Source organism: Phyllobates terribilis, unplaced genomic scaffold (assembly GCF_046119375.1).
Source record: "Phyllobates terribilis strain yellow unplaced genomic scaffold, ASM4611937v1 Scaffold_5__5_contigs__length_657084704, whole genome shotgun sequence".
Classification (NCBI taxonomy): domain Eukaryota; kingdom Metazoa; phylum Chordata; class Amphibia; order Anura; family Dendrobatidae; genus Phyllobates; species Phyllobates terribilis.
Window position 1 is genome coordinate 363704462 of NW_027362765.1, and position 17478 is coordinate 363721939.

At 51.8% G+C, this 17478-nt stretch overlaps 1 protein-coding gene across 1 annotated transcript in view; it reads right to left on the reverse strand.

Moving 5' to 3' along the window:
• Nucleotides 1-7849, reverse strand: part of SMC3 (structural maintenance of chromosomes 3) — a 44811-nt gene extending 36962 nt beyond the window's left edge. Inside the window, exon 1 of the mRNA XM_073684739.1 lies at nt 7650-7849. Coding sequence (XP_073540840.1) covers nt 7650-7664 — 15 coding nt within the window. The 5' untranslated portion in view covers nt 7665-7849. The remainder of the gene's footprint in view (nt 1-7649) is intronic.
• Between the last annotated feature and the right edge of the window lie 9629 nt (nt 7850-17478).

The window sequence follows — 17478 nt, forward strand, 5'->3', positions numbered from 1 at the left end:
ATCCGATTCATGCGTGATGCATCAGCACTTAATAGATTAAGTTGGGAAAGTGAGAAAAATATAGGCTTAAATTAAATTTATGGGATCAAATAGCATTTACCATGTCAATTTTCAGTTATGTCTGGTGCCAAACCAACACAGCTCATCATCTCAAGAACACCATCCCCACAGTGAAACAAGGTGGTGGCAGCATCTTGCTGTGGGGATGTTTTTCCTCAGGATGGACGGGGAAAATGGTTCGAGTTGAGGGGGAAGATGGATGGTGCGAAATACAGGGATATTCTTCAGCAAAACCTGTTTCAGTCTGTCAGTGATTTGAGACCGGGACGGAGCTTCACCTTCCAAAACAATGACCCAAAGCATACTGCTAGCACAACACTGGAGTGGTTTAAAGGGAAAATGTGCAAATGTTTTAGAGTGGCCAAGTCACAGCCCAGACCTTAATCTAATGGAGAATCTGTGGTCCGACTTTAAAATTGCTGTTCACCAGAGGAAACCATCTAACTTGAAGGATCTGGAGTTTAGCCTTGAGGAATAGGCAAAAATCCCAGTGGCGAGATGTGGAAAGCTCAGAGACTTATCCAAAGCGACTTGCAGCTGTTATTGCTGCAAAAGGAGGCTCTACAAAGTACTGACTTTATGGGGTGAATATTGCACACAATATGCGACTTTTATGCAACGGTTTTATTTACAGCTCAAAAATAGTCGCGCGACAGCAAGTGGCCGCCAAGTAGCGCAGAGGTTTCTGGCTGCGCGGCACGTGTCACCCCAGCCTTGGTGCTGCCATTTTGGTGAACACGCGGCTTTTTCTTACATTTTTTCATAGAGGTGTGCAGACGGGGAAATGGAAATTATCTTTTTTTTTTTCTCTTTACACCACTTACCATATGGGTTATTTATTATTTAATTTTATAGTTTCACAAAACAAATTTTAATGAATGCAGTAATACCGAATGTTTATTTATTTTTTTTTCTTGGAAGGGTCACTGTCGTAATTCTCACTCCAATTGCAGAGGAGTAAAAACTGCAGATGTAACGTGGCGCCAAACACCTGACCGCCGGGCAACAAGTTGTCCTTGGTTTTCAGGCGCTCTGCTTGCTGTCAGTGAACAGATGACAGTTGTGTCTGTACGACCCTGTGTACTGAGCGCTGGCCGGACTGTAGACCCCTGGGGGTCAACAGGAACCGACAGGGATCAGACGAGAGCCCACTATGGTAGTCCCGGGGGTCCGCAATAGTAAAGTGACTGGGATGAGATGAGACCCCGCTATGATCGCCCCGGGGGTCCACAACAGTAAAGTGACAGGGATCAGACGAGACCTCGCTATAGTCGCCTCGGGGGTCCGCAACAATAAAGTGACAGGGATCAGACGAGACCTCGCTATAGTCGCCACGGGGGTCCGCAACAATAAAGTGACAGGGATCAGACGAGACCTCGCTATAGTCGCCCCGGGGGTCCGCAACAATAAAGTGACAGGGATCAGACGAGACCTCGCTATAGTCACCCCGGGGGTCTGCAACAGTAAAGTGACAGGGATCAGACGATACCCCGCTATGGTCGCCCCGGGAGTCCGCAATAGGAAAGTAAACCACTAACCACCGTGCTGCCCCATATACAGTATAGTGCTGACCACTGAGCCACCAATGTGCTGCCCCATATACAGTATAGTGCTGACTAGTGTTGAGCCACCCCCGTAGTGTTCGGGTTCGGTTCGGTTCGTCGAACACCGGGATGTTCGAGGAACTGTTCGTCGAACACCTTAGAACACCGTCGAACACCGTTAAAACCAATGGCAGGCAAACAAAAACACATAGAAAACACCTGCAAAGGTGTCCAAAAGCTGACAAACTGCTCAGAAGACACTCTCTTTAAAAAAGCCGGCCGGCAAATTCAGCAGCGGCATACACCGGTACCCGACAATTTAGACAAGAAGGAATAGAGCTTCACACATAGATTAGATAGATAGAAACATGTCAGTCACATATATATGAAGTACAGTGATAGTGTTGCTTACTGTACTTGTCATTTAGTGTAAAGGATTTATTTAAAAAAATAATAGTGTTTTCATGCACCGTCTCTTTAAAAAAGCCGGCCGGCAATTCAGCAGCGGTACCCGACAATTTAGAACAGAAAGAATAGAGCTTCACACATAGATTAGATAGATAGAAACATGTCAGTCACATATATATGAAGTACAGTGATAGTGTTGGTTACTGTACTTGTCATTTAGTATTAAAATAAAGGATTTATTATTAAAAAAATTGGCGTGGGGTTCCCCTTAATTTTAGGCTCTAGCGGAGGTTAAGCAGACGGCTGGGGCAGATGTTTGAAGCCTGGGAAGGGGGTAATACCCACGGAGCTTCCCAGGCTACTAATATCAGCCCCCAGCTGAATACATAGCCTTTACTAGCTATTAAAATGGGGGACCCCCCAAAAAAAATGACGTGGGGTCCCCCCTAATTTAATAGCTAGCAAAGGCTAGGCAGACAGCTGGGGGCTGATATTAATAGCCCAGGAAGGGAGCCATGAATATTGGCCCCCTCCCAGGCTAGAAACACCAGCCGTCAGCCGCCCCAGAAATGGCGCATTCATAGGATGCGCCAATTCTGGCACTTAGCCTCGCTCTTCCACGCTGCCCTGGTGCGGTGGCAGGGGGTAATAGGGTTGGGGTTGATGTCAGCTTATAATGCCAGCTGACATCAAGCCCAGGTTAGTAATGGAGAGGCGTCTATAAGACACCCCCATTACTAACCCCATAGTCAAAGTTAAAAAAAACACAAACACCCAGAATAAAGTCCTTTAATTGAAATAAAGACACAATCCTTTATTGTTCTAAATTAAACCATACTTACCATCACGCCCATTCCAGCTGAAGCCAACGATCTCCTGCAATAAAAGAAAAATAATAAAGCAACCTCATCCTTACCTTTCCATGGTTCCCACGACAGCTTCAGCTCTGCTACATCGAGATGACAGGCTGGACCGCAGCAGAACGCTGCCATCCAGCCTGTCATCCCGCAGACACTGAGAAGCGCAGGCTTGCTTGCGCTGCTCAGCGTCTCTCTGTGACGACATCCAGATGAGCCGAGTTCATGTCCAATGAACTCGGCTCACCTCATGCACGTCACTGACAGCGTGGGAAAATTCTCACGCTGAAGCGCTGATTGCAGGAGAATTTTCCCACGCTGTCAGTGACGTGCAGGAGGTGAGCTGAGTTCATTGGACATGAGCTCACCTCATGCACATCACTGACAGCGTGGGAGAATTCTCCTGCACTCAGCACTTCAGCGTGAGAATTTTCCCACGCTGTCAGTGACGTGCATGAGGTGAGCCGAGTTCATTGGACATGACCTCGGCTCATCTGGATGCCGTCACAGCGAGACAGTGAGGAGCGCAAGCATGCCTGCGCTTCTCAGTGTCTGCGGGATGACAGACTGGATGGCAGCGTTCTGCTGCGGTGCAGCCAGTCATCTCGATGTAGCAGAGCTGAAGCTGTCGTGGGAACCATGGAAAGGTAAGGATGAGGTTGGTTTATTATTTTTCTTTTATTGCAGGAGATCGTTGGCTTCAGCTGGAATGGGTGTGATGGTAAGTATGGTTTAATTTAGAACAATAAAGAATTGTGTCTTTATTTCAATTAAAGGACTTTATTCTGGGTGTTGTGTTTTTTTTAAATACTTTACTAGAAATTCATGGCGGTCATGTCTAATACTGGCGTGACCCCATGAATTTTGGGCTTGGGGCCAGCTGATAATACCAAGCTGGCCCTAACCCCTTTATTACCCAGTGAGCCACCGCACCAGGGCCCTGGATGAGTTGGGTACAGCGCCAGAAGATGGCGCTTCTATGAACGCGCCATTTTCCGGGGTGGCTGCGGACTGCAATTTGTAGCGGGGGGGGGGCCCAGAAAGCTTGGGTCTCCCTGCGCTGCAGATTCCAGCCCCCAGCTGCCTAGTTGTACCTGGCAGGACACAAAAATAGGGCGAAGCCCCACGTACTTTTTTTTTAATTATTTCATGAAATTCATGAAATAATTAAGAAAAAAAGGGCTTCCCTATATTGTTGTGTCCGGCCAGGTACAAATAGGCAGCTGGTGGATGGGGGCAGCCCGTTCCTGCCTGCTGTACCTGGCTGGACACAAATATAGTGCGAAGCCCCACTTCAATTTTTTTTAATTATTTCATGAAATTCATGAAATAATTAAGAAAAAAAGGGCTTCCCTATATTGTTGTGTCCGGCCAGGTACAAATAGGCAGCTGGTGGATGGGGGCAGCCCGTTCCTGCCTGCTGTACCTGGCTGGACACAAATATAGTGCGAAGCCCCACGTCAATTTTTTTAAATTATTTCAGGAAATTCATGAAATAATTTAAAAAAAATTGACGTGGGGCTTCGCACTATATTTGTGTCCAGCCAGGTACAGCAGGCAGGAACGGGCTGCCCCCAACCACCAGCTGCCTATTTGTACCTGGCCGGACACAACAATATAGGGAAGCCCTTTTTTTCTTAATTATTTCATGAAATAATTTAAAGAAAATTGACGTGGGGCTTCGCCCTGTTTTTGTGTCCAGCCAGGTACAACTAGGCAGCTGGGGGCTGGAATCCGCAGCGCAGGGAGGCCCAAGCTTTCTGGGCCACCCCCGCTGCAAATTGCAGTCCGCAGCCACCCCGGAAAATGGCGCGTTCATAGAAGCGCCATCTTCTGGCGCTGTACCCAACTCATCCAGGGCCCTGATGCGGTGGCTCACTGGGTAATAAAGGGGTTAGGGCCAGCTTGGCATTATCAGCTGGCCCTAAGCCCGAAATTCATGGGGTCACGCCAATATTAGACATGACCACCATGAATTTCTAGTAAAGTATTTAAAAAAAACACAACACCCAGAAAAAAGTCCTTTAATTGAAATAAACACACAATTCTTTATTGTTCTAAATTAAACCATACTTACCATCACGCCCATTCCAGCTGAAGCCAACGATCTCCTGAAATAAAAGAAAAATAATAAAGCAACATCATCCTTACCTTTCCATGGTTCCCATGACAGCTTCAGCTCTGCTACATCGAGATGACAGGCTGGACCGCAGCAGAACGCCGCCATCCAGCCTGTCATCCCGCAGACACTGAGAAGCGCAGGCTTGCTTGCGCTCCACAGTGTCTCTCTGTGAGGGCATCCAGATGAGCCGAGTTAATGTCCAATGAACTCGGCTCACCTCATGCACGTCACTGACAGCGTGGGAAAATTCTCCTGCACTCAGCGCTTCAGCGTGGGAGAATTCTCCCACGCTGAAGCGCTGAGTGCAGGAGAATTCTCCCACGCTGTCAGTGACGTGCAGGAGGTGAGCTGAGTTCATTGGACATGAGCTCACCTTACGCACGTCACTGACAGCGTGGGAAAATTCTCCTGCACTCAGCGCTTCAGCGTGGGAGAATTCTCACACTGAAGCGCTGAGTGCAGGAGAATTCTCCCACGCTGTCAGTGACGTGCAGGAGGTGAGCTGAGTTCATTGGACATGAGCTCACCTTATGCACGTCACTGACAGCGTGGGAGAATTCTCCTGCACTCACCGCTTCAGCGTGAGAATTTTCCCACGCTGTCAGTGACGTGCATGAGGTGAGCCGAGTTCATTGGACATGAACTCGGCTCATCTGGATGTCGTCACAGAGAGACGCTGAGCAGCGCAAGCAAGCCTGCGCTTCTCAGTGTCTGCGGGATGAGAGGCTGGATGGCAGCGTTCTGCTGCGGTCCAGCCTGTCATCTCGATGTAGCAGAGCTGAAGCTGTCGTGGGAACCATGGAAAGGTAAGGATGATGTTGCTTTGTTATTTTTCTTTTATTGCAGGAGATCGTTGGCTTCAGCTGGAATGGGCGTGACGGTAAGTATGGTTTAATTTAGAACAATAAAGGATTGTGTCTTTATTTCAATTAAAGGACTTTATTCTGGGTGTTTGTGTTTTTTTTAACTTTGACTATGGGGTTAGTAATGGGGGTGTCTTATAGACGCCTCTCCATTACTAACCTGGGCTTGATGTCAGCTGGCATTATAAGCTGACATCAACCCCAACCCTATTACCCCCTGCCACCGCACCAGGGCAGCGTGGAAGAGCGAGGCTAAGTGCCAGAATTGGCGCATCCTATGAATGCGCCATTTCTGGGGCGGCTGACGGCTGGTGTTTCTAGCCTGGGAGGGGGCCAATATTCATGGCTCCCTTCCTGGGCTATTAATATCAGCCCCCAGCTGTCTGCCTAGCCTTTGCTAGCTATTAAATTAGGGGGGACCCCACGTAATTTTTTTGGGGGGGTCCCCCATTTTAATAGCTAGTAAAGGCTATGTATTCAGCTGGGGGCTGATATTAGTAGTCTGGGAAGCTCCGTGGGTATTACCCCCTTCCCAGGCTTCAAACATCTGCCCCAGCCGTCTGCTTAACCTCCGCTAGAGCCTAAAATTAAGGGGAACCCCACGCCAATTTTTTTAATAATAAATCCTTTATTTTAATACTAAATGACAAGTACAGTAACCAGCACTGTCACAGTACTTCATATATATGTGACTGACATGTTTCTATCTATCTAATCTATGTGTGAAGCTCTATTCTGTCTGTTATAAATTGTCGGGTACCGCTGCTGAATTGCCGGCCGGCTTTTTTAAAGAGACGGTGCATGAAAACACTATTATTTTTTTTGATAAATCCTTTACGCTAAATGACAAGTACAGTAAGCAACACTATCACTGTACTTCGTATATATGTGGCTGACATGTTTATATCTATCTAATCTATGTGTGAAGCTCTATTCTTTCGGTTCTAAATTGTCGGGTACCGGTGTACGCCGCTGCTGAATTGCCGGCTTTTCATGTTTCACTGTTGGCACTGTTCCCATCGATTTGGGCAATCACTGTAATGCCACAACCACCATGGCTGTGGCATTACAGTGAGTGGCAGACAATCCCTGCATGATTGGTGCTCTAAATAGCGCCAGACATGCAGGACACGCTTTTGGTGCACGAACAGTTATCGAACATAACCTCGAACAGCCGAATTTTTTGCAAATCGTTCGGGTTCGTCGAACAACTCGAACACCGCCCAAAACAGCTCGAATTTGAGATTGGCGAACAGTTCTAGTCGAACACCGCTCATCTCTAGTGCTGACCACTGAGCCACCAATGTGCTGCCCCATATACAGTATAGTGCTGACCACTGAGCCACCAATGTGCTGCCCCATATACAGTATAGTGCTGACCACTGAGCCACCAATGTGCTGCCCCATATACAGTATAGTGCTGACCACTGAGCCACCATTATAACCACTGAGCCACCAATGTGCTGCCTACTGCACCAAGCCCTCAGGACTGAGCATTGTCTGCACCGATACACTGTAACGAGCCCTCAGCTGTGAGATCGCCTCTGTGCGGGTTTTCTGGCTCCTCACGTTCAGAAGCTGCAGAACTTCTTTGATCCGGTTACATGCACTTATGCACAGGGGGCTGACAGCTGCAGGACTACAAGTCGCAGCACGCAGCAGGTCAGGGCACAGTGCACGCTGGGAGGAGTCGCTCCATCAGGTGGCATGTGAAGGACTACAAGTCCCAGCGCGCGTGAAGAGGCCGCACCGGGAGTCACACACCGACAACCGCAGGCCGCAGCCCGGGACCCACCTGTTTGATGTACATGGCTGCAGGCGGCCTCGGGCCCCGTGTGTCGCCCCGGGCCCTCTGTGTGTACCAAGGCCGCTCTCCGGTATTCGGTTTCGCCGCTCAGTCTCCCGCCAGGTGACAAAATGGCGGGCGTCTCCTCCTTCTGAGGCGACGAGGACGGGAGCAAGTGGTGGGGGAGGAGCTTCCCTCTGGGACTGAGATGCCGCTACCAGGAAGAGGCGGGATGGCGGAGACACGATTACAGGGGAGAACGGAGGAACAGGGAACGCCGGAGCTGCTGCCGGAGCTGCGAGGAGGAAGGAAGCGGAATGACTCCCCCCCTCCCCATCCTGGAGATGGTACAGTCCGGCCGAGGAGACTGGCGGCAAAACAAACGCAACAACAGAAACCGGAGGAGAAACTGTAACGTGTGTGTCTATATACACTGAATATGTCATGTGTGTATATATAATACCTAATATGTGTGTGTATGTGTATATATATATATACAGTACAGACCAAATGTTTGGACACACCTCATTTAAAGATTTTTCTGTATTTTTTATGACTATGAAAATTGTCCATTCACACTGAAGGCATCAAAACTATGAATTACCACATGTGGAATTATATACTTAACAAAAAAGTGTGAAACAACTGAAAATATGTCTTATATTCTAGGTTCTTCAAAGTAGCCACCTTTTGCTTTGATGACTGCTTTGCACACTCTTGGCATTCTCTTGATGAGCTTCAAGAGGTAATCACCGGAAATGGTTTTCACTTCACAGGTGTGCCCTGTCAGGTTTAATAAGTGGGATTTCTTGCCTTATAAATGGGGTTCGGATCATCAGTTGTGTTGTGCAGAAGTCTGGTGGATACACAGCTGATAGTCCTACTGAATAGACTGTTAGAATTTGTATTATGGCAAGAAAAAGGCAGCTAAGTAAAGAAAAACGAGTGGCCATCATTACTTTAAGAAATGAAGGTCAGTCAGTCTGAAAAATTGGGAAAACTTTGAAAGTGTCCCCAAGTGCAGTTGCAAAAACCATCAAGCGCTACAAAGAAACTGGGTCACATGAGGACCGCCCCAGGAAAGGAAGACCAAGAGTCACCTCTACTTCTGAGGATAAGTTTATCCGAGTCACCAGCCTCAGAAATCGCAGGTTAACAGCAGCTCAGATTAGAGACCAGGTCAATGCCACACAGAGTTCTAGCAGCAGACACATCTCTACAACAACTGTTAAGAGGAGACTTTGTGCAGCAGGCCTTCATGGTAAAATAGCTGCTAGGAAACCACTGCTAAGGACAGGCAACAAGCAGAAGAGACTTGTTTGGGCTAAAGAACACAAGGAATGGACATTAGACCAGTGGAAATCTGTGCTTTGGTCTGAGTCCAAATTTGAGATCTTTGGTTCCAACCACCGTGTCTTTGTGCGACGCAGAAAAGGTGAACGGATGGGCTCTACATGCCTGGTTCCCACCGTGAAGCATGGAGGAGGAGGTGGGATGGTGGGGGGGGGGGGGGGGCTTTGCTGGTGACACTGTTGAGGATTTATTCAAAATTGAAGGCATACTGAACCAGCATGGCTACCACAGCATCTTGCAGCGGCATGCTATTCCATCCGGTTTGCGTTTAGTTGGACCATCATTTATTTTTCAACAGGACAATGACCCCAAACACACCTCCAGGCTGTGTAAGGGATATCTGACCAAGAAGGAGAGTGATGGGGTGCTACGCCAGATGACCTGGCCTCCACAGTCACCAGACCTGAACCCAATCGAGATGGTTTGGGGTGAGCTGGACCGCAGAGTGAAGGCAAAAGGGCCAACAAGTGCTAAGCATCTCTGGGAACTCCTTCAAGATTGTTGGAAGACCATTTCCGGTGACTACCTCTTGAAGCTCATCAAGAGAATGCCAAGAGTGTGCAAAGCAGTCATCAAAGCAAAAGTGGCTACTTTGAAGAACCTAGAATATAAGACATATTTTCAGTTGTTTCACACTTTTTTGTTAAGTATATAATTCCACATGTGTTAATTCATAGTTTTGATGCCTTCAGTGTGAATGTACAATTTTCATAGTCATGAAAATACAGAAAAATCTTTAAATGAGAAGGTGTGTCCAAACTTTTGGTCTGTACTGTGTATGTGTATGTATGTGTGTGTATATATATATATATATATATATATATATATATATATATATATATATATATATATATAATGGGTCCACTGGAGTTTTTCTAATCTACTTGTTTGGCAAGAAGGTTTGCTGTGTCTGTCAGCGTAGTGTCCAGAGTCTGGAGGCGCTACCAGGAGACGTGGAGGGGGCCGTAGGAGGGCAACAACCCAGCAGCAGGACCGCTACCTCCGCCTTTATGCAAGGAGGAACAGGAGGAGCACTGCCAGAGCCCTGCAAAATGACCTCCAGCAGGCCACAAATCTGCATGTGTCTGCACAAACGGTTAGAAACCGACGCCATGATGGTGGTATGAGGGCCCGACGTCCACAGATGGGGGTTGTGCTCACAGCCCATCACCGTGCTGGACGCTTGGCATTTGCCACAGAACACCAGGATTGGCAAAGTGGCCACTGGCGCCCTGTGCTCTTCACAGATGAAAGCAGGTTCACACTGAGCACATGTGACAGACGTGCCAGAGTCTGGAGACGCCGTGGAGAGCGATCTGCTGCCTGCAACATCCTTCAGCATGACCGGTTTGGCAGTGGGTCAGTTATGGTGTGGGGTGGTATTTCTTTGGAGGGCCGCACAGCCCTCCGTGTGCTCGCCAGAGGTAGCCTGACTGCCATTAGGTACCAAGATGAGATCCTCAGACCTCTTGTGAGACCATATGCTAGTGCGGTTGGCCCTGGGTTCCTCCTAATGCAGGACAATGCCAGACGTCATGTGGCTGGAGTGTGTCAGCAGTTCCTGCAAGATGAAGGCATTGAAGCTATGGACTGGCCGCCCGTTCCCCAGACCTGAATCCGATTGAGCACATCTGGGACATCATGTCTCACTCCATCCACCACAGACTGTCCAGGAGTTGGGGGATGCTTTAGTCCAGGTCTGAGAGAAGATCCCACAGGAGACCATCCGCAACCTCATCAGGAGCATACCCAGGCGTTGTAGGGAGGTCATACACGCACGTGCAGGCCACACACAATACTGAGCCTCATCAGGAGCATGCCCAGGCATTGTAGGGAGGTCATACAGGCACGTGGAGGCCACACACAATACTGAGCCTCATCAGGAGCATGCCCAGGCGTTGTAGGGAGGTCATACAGGCACGTGGAGGCCACACACAATACTCAGCCTCATCAGGAGCATGCCCAGGCGTTGTAGGGAGGTCATACAGGCACGTGGAGGCCACACACAATACTCAGCCTCATCAGGAGCATGCCCAGGCGTTGTAGGGAGGTCATACAGGCACTTGGAGGCCACACACAATACTCTGCCTCATCAGGAGCATGCATGCCCAGGCGTTGTAGGGAGGTCATACTGGCACGTGGAGGCCACACACAATACTCTGCCTCATCAGGAGCATGCCCAGGCGTTGTAGGGAGGTCATACAGGCACGTGGAGGCCACACACAATACTCGGCCTCATCAGGAGCATGCCCAGGCGTTGTAGGGAGGTCATACAGGCACGTGGAGGCCACACACAATACTCAGCCTCATCAGGAGCCTGCCCAGGCGTTGTAGGGAGGTCATACAGGCACGTGGAGGCCACACACAATACTCAGCCTCATCAGGACCATGCCCAGGCGTTGTAGGGAGGTCACACCGGCACGTGGAGGCCACACACAATACTCAGCCTCATCAGGAGCATGGCTAGGCGTTGTAGGGAGGTCATACAGGCACGTGGAGGCCACACACAATACTGAGCCTCATCAGGAGCACGCCCAGGCGTTGTAGGGAGGTCATACAGGCACGTGGAGGCCACACACAATACTCAGCCTCATCAGGAGCAGGCCCAGGTGTTGTAGGGAGGTCATACAGGCACGTGGAGGCCGCACACAATACTCAGCCTCATCAAGAGCACGCCCAGGCGTTGTAGGGAGGTCATACAGGCACGTGGAGGCCACACACAATACTGAGCCTCATCAGGAGCATGCCCAGGCGTTGTAGGGAGGTCATACAGACACGTGGAGGCCACACACAATACTCAGCCTCATCAGGAGCATGCCCAGGCGTTGTAGGGAGGTCATACAGGCACGTGGAGGCCACACACAATACTCAGCCTCATCAGGAGCATGCCCAGGCGTTGTAGGGAGGTCATACAGGCACGTGGAGGCCACACACAATACTCTGCCTCATCAGGAGCATGCCCAGGCGTTGGAGGGAAGTCATACAGGCACGTGGAGGCCACACACAATACTCAGCCTCATCAGGAGCATGCCCAGGCGTTGTAGGGAGGTCATACAGGCACTTGGAGGCCACACACAATACTCAGCCTCATCAGGAGCATGCCCAGGCGTTGTAGGGAGGTCATACTGGCACGTGGAGGCCACACACAATACTCTGCCTCATCAGGAGCATGCCCAGGCGTTGTAGGGAGGTCATACAGGCACGTGGAGGCCACACACAATACTCAGCCTCATCAGGAGCATGCCCAGGCGTTGTAGGGAGGTCATAGAGGCACGTGGAGGCCACACACAATACTCAGCCTCATCAGGAGCCTGCCCAGGCGTTGTAGGGAGGTCATACAGGCACGTGGAGGCCACACACAATACTCAGCCTCATCAGGAGCATGCCCAGGCGTTGTAGGGAGGTCATACCGGCACGTGGAGGCCACACACAATACTCAGCCTTATCAGGAGCATGGCTAGGCGTTGTAGGGAGGTCATACAGGCACGTGGAGGCCACACACAATACTGAGCCTCATCAGGAGCACGCCCAGGCGTTGTAGGGAGGTCATACAGGCACGTGGAGGCCACACACAATACTCAGCCTCATCAGGAGCATGCCCAGGCGTTGTAGGGAGGTCATACAGGCACGTGGAGGCCACACACAATACTCAGCCTCATCAGGAGCATGCCCAGGCGTTGTAGGGAGGTCATACAGGCACGTGGAGGCCACACACAATACTCAGCCTCATCAGGAGCATGCCCAGGTGTTGTAGGGAGGTCATACAGGCACGTGGAGGCCGCACACAATACTCAGCCTCATCAGGAGCATGCCCAGGCTTTGTAGGGAGGTCATACAGGCACGTGGAGGCCACACACAATACTCAGCCTCATCAGGAGCATGCCCAGGCGTTGTAGGGAGGTCATACAGGCACGTGGAGGCCACACACAATACTCAGCCTCATCAGGAGCATGCCCAGGTGTTGTAGGGAGGTCATACAGGCACGTGGAGGCCGCACACAATACTCAGCCTCATCAGGAGCATGCCCAGGCTTTGTAGGGAGGTCATACAGGCACGTGGAGGCCGCACACAATACTCAGCCTCATCAGGAGCATGCCCAGGCGTAGTGAGGTCATACAGGCACGTGGAGGCCACACACAATACTCAGCCTCATCAGGAGCATGCCCAGGCGTTGTAGGGAGGTCATACAGGCACGTGGAGGCCACACACAATACTCAGCCTCATCAGGAGCATGCCCAGGCGTTGTAGGGAGGTCATACAGGCACGTGGAGGCCACACACAATACTCTGCCTCATCAGGAGCATGCCCAGGCGTTGTAGGGAAGTCATATAGGCACGTGGAGGCCACACACAATACTCAGCCTCATCAGGAGCATGCCCAGGCGTTGTAGGGAGGTCATACAGGCACTTGGAGGCCACACACAATACTCTGCCTCATCAGGAGCATGCCCAGGCGTTGTAGGGAGGTCATACAGGCACGTGGAGGCCACACACAATACTCAGCCTCATCAAGAGCATGCCCAGGCGTTGTAGGGAGGTCATACAGGCACATGGAGGCCACACACAATACTCAGCCTCATCAGGAGCATGCCCAGGCGTTGTAGGGAGGTCATATAGGCACGTGGAGGCCACACACAATACTCAGCCTCATCAGGAGCATGCCCAGGCGTTGTAGGGAGGTCATATAGGCACGTGGAGGCCACACACAATACTCAGCCTCATCAGGAGCATGCACAGGCGTTGTAGGGAGGTCATACAGGCACGTGGAGGCCGCACACAATACTCAGCCTCATCAGGAGCATGCCCAGGCTTTGTAGGGAGGTCATACAGGCACGTGGAGGCCGCACACAATACTCAGCCTCATCAGGAGCATGCCCAGGCGTTGTAGGGAGGTCATACAGGCACGTGGAGGCCGCACACAATACTCAGCCTCATCAGGAGCATGCCCAGGCGTTGTAGGGAGGTCATACAGGCACGTGGAGGCCACACACAATACTCAGCCTCATCAGGAGAATGCCCAGGCGTTGTAGGGAGGTCATACAGGCACGTGGAGGCCACACACAATACTCTGCCTCATCAGGAGCATGCCCAGGCGTTGTAGGGAGGTCATACAGGCACGTGGAGGCCACACACAATACTCAGCCTCATCAGGAGCATGCCCAGGCGTTGTAGGGAGGTCATACAGGCACTTGGAGGCCACACACAATACTCTGCCTCATCAGGAGCATGCCCAGGCGTTGTAGGGAGGTCATACTGGCACGTGGAGGCCACACACAATACTCAGCCTCATCAGGAGCATGCCCAGGCGTTGTAGGGAGGTCATACAGGCACGTGGAGGCCACACACAATACTCAGCCTCATCAGGAGCATGCCCAGGCGTTGTAGGGAGGTCATACAGGCACGTGGAGGCCACACACAATACTCAGCCTCATCAGGAGCCTGCCCAGGCGTTGTAGGGAGGTCATACAGGCACGTGGAGGCCACACACAATACTCAGCCTCATCAGGAGCATGCCCAGGCATTGTAGGGAGGTCATACCGGCACATGGAGGCCACACACAATACTCAGCCTCATCAGGAGCATGGCTAGGCGTTGTAGGGAGGTCATACAGGCACGTGGAGGCCACACACAATACTGAGCCTCATCAGGAGCATGCCCAGGCGTTGTAGGGAGGTCATACAGGCACGTGGAGGCCACACACAATACTCAGCCTCATCAGGAGCATGCCCAGGTGTTGTAGGGAGGTCATACAGGCACGTGGAGGCCACACACAATACTCAGCCTCATCAGGAGCACGCCCAGGCGTTGTAGGGAGGTCATACAGGCACGTGGAGGCCGCACACAATACTCAGCCTCATCAGGAGCACGCCCAGGCGTTGTAGGGAGGTCATACAGGCACGTGGAGGCCACACACAATACTCAGCCTCATCAGGAACATGCCCAGGCGTTGTAGGGAGGTCATACAGGCACGTGGAGGCCACACACAATACTCAGCCTCATCAGGAGCATGCCCAAGTGTTGTAGGGAGGTCATACAGGCACGTGGAGGCCACACACAATACTCAGCCTCATCAGGAGCACGCCCAGGCGTTGTAGGGAGGTCATACAGGCACGTGGAGGCCACACACAATACTGAGCCTCATCAGGAGCATGCCCAGGCGTTGTAGGGAGGTCATACAGGCACGTGGAGGCCACACACAATACTCAGCCTCATCAGGAGCATGCCCAGGCGTTGTAGGGAGGTCATACAGGCACGTGGAGGCCACACACAATACTCAGCCTCATCAGGAGCATGCCCAGGCGTTGTAGGGAGGTCATACAGGCACGTGGAGGCCACACACAATACTCTGCCTCATCAGGAGCATGCCCAGGCGTTGGAGGGAAGTCATACAGGCACGTGGAGGCCACACACAATACTCAGCCTCATCAGGAGCATGCCCAGGCGTTGTAGGGAGGTCATACAGGCACTTGGAGGCCACACACAATACTCAGCCTCATCAGGAGCATGCCCAGGCGTTGTAGGGAGGTCATACTGGCACGTGGAGGCCACACACAATACTCTGCCTCATCAGGAGCATGCCCAGGCGTTGTAGGGAGGTCATACAGGCACGTGGAGGCCACACACAATACTCAGCCTCATCAGGAGCATGCCCAGGCGTTGTAGGGAGGTCATACAGGCACGTGGAGGCCACACACAATACTCAGCCTCATCAGGAGCCTGCCCAGGCGTTGTAGGGAGGTCATACAGGCACGTGGAGGCCACACACAATACTCAGCCTCATCAGGAGCATGCCCAGGCGTTGTAGGGAGGTCATACCGGCACGTGGAGGCCACACACAATACTCAGCCTCATCAGGAGCATGCCCAGGCGTTGTAGGGAGGTCATACCGGCACGTGGAGGCCACACACAATACTCAGCCTCATCAGGAGCATGGCTAGGCGTTGTAGGGACGTCATACAGGCACGTGGAGGCCACACACAATACTGAGCCTCATCAGGAGCACGCCCAGGCGTTGTAGGGAGGTCATACAGGCACGTGGAGGCCACACACAATACTCAGCCTCATCAGGAGCAGGCCCAGGTGTTGTAGGGAGGTCATACAGGCACGTGGAGGCCGCACACAATACTCAGCCTCATCAGGAGCATGCCCAGGCGTTGTAGGGAGGTCATACAGGCACGTGGAGGCCACACACAATACTGAGCCTCATCAGGAGCATGCCCAGGCGTTGTAGGGAGGTCATACAGGCACGTGGAGGCCACACACAATACTCAGCCTCATCAAGAGCATGCCCAGGCGTTGTAGGGAGGTCATACAGGCACGTGGAGGCCACACACAATACTCAGCCTCATCAGGAGCATGCCCAGGCGTTGTAGGGAGGTCATACTGGCACGTGGAGGCCACACACAATACTCAGCCTCATCAGGAGCATGCCCAGGCGTTGTAGGGAGGTCATATAGGCACGTGGAGGCCACACACAATACTCAGCCTCATCAGGAGCATGCACAGGCGTTGTAGGGAGGTCATACAGGCACGTGGAGGCCGCACACAATACTCAGCCTCATCAGGAGCATGCCCAGGCTTTGTAGGGAGGTCATACAGGCACGTGGAGGCCGCACACAATACTCAGCCTCATCAGGAGCATGCCCAGGCGTAGGGAGGTCATACAGGCACGTGGAGGCCACACACAATACTCAGCCTCATCAGGAGCATGCCCAGGCGTTGTAGGGAGGTCATACAGGCACGTGGAGGCCACACACAATACTCAGCCTCATCAGGAGCATGCCCAGGCGTTGTAGGGAGGTCATACAGGCACGTGGAGGCCACACACAATACTCAGCCTCATCAGGAGCATGCCCAGGCGTTGTAGGGAGGTCATACTGGCACGTGGAGGCCACACACAATACTCAGCCTCATCAGGAGCATGCCCAGGCGTTGTAGGGAGGTCATATAGGCACGTGGAGGCCACACACAATACTCAGCCTCATCAGGAGCATGCCCAGGCGTAGGGAGGTCATACAGGCACGTGGAGGCCACACACAATACTCAGCCTCATCAGGAGCATGCCCAGGCGTTGTAGGGAGGTCATACAGGCACGTGGAGGCCACACACAATACTCTGCCTCATCAGGAGCATGCCCAGGCGTTGTAGGGAAGTCATATAGGCACGTGGAGGCCACACACAATACTCAGCCTAATTAGGAGCATGCCCAGGCATTGTAGGGAGGTCATACAGGCACTTGGAGGCCACACACAATACTCTGCCTCATCAGGAGCATGCCCAGGCGTTGTAGGGAGGTCATACAGGCACGTGGAGGCCACACACAATACTCTGCCTCATCAGGAGCATGCCCAGGCGTTGTAGGGAAGTCATATAGGCACGTGGAGGCCACACACAATACTCAGCCTAATTAGGAGCATGCCCAGGCGTTGTAGGGAGGTCATACAGGCACTTGGAGGCCACACACAATACTCTGCCTCATCAGGAGC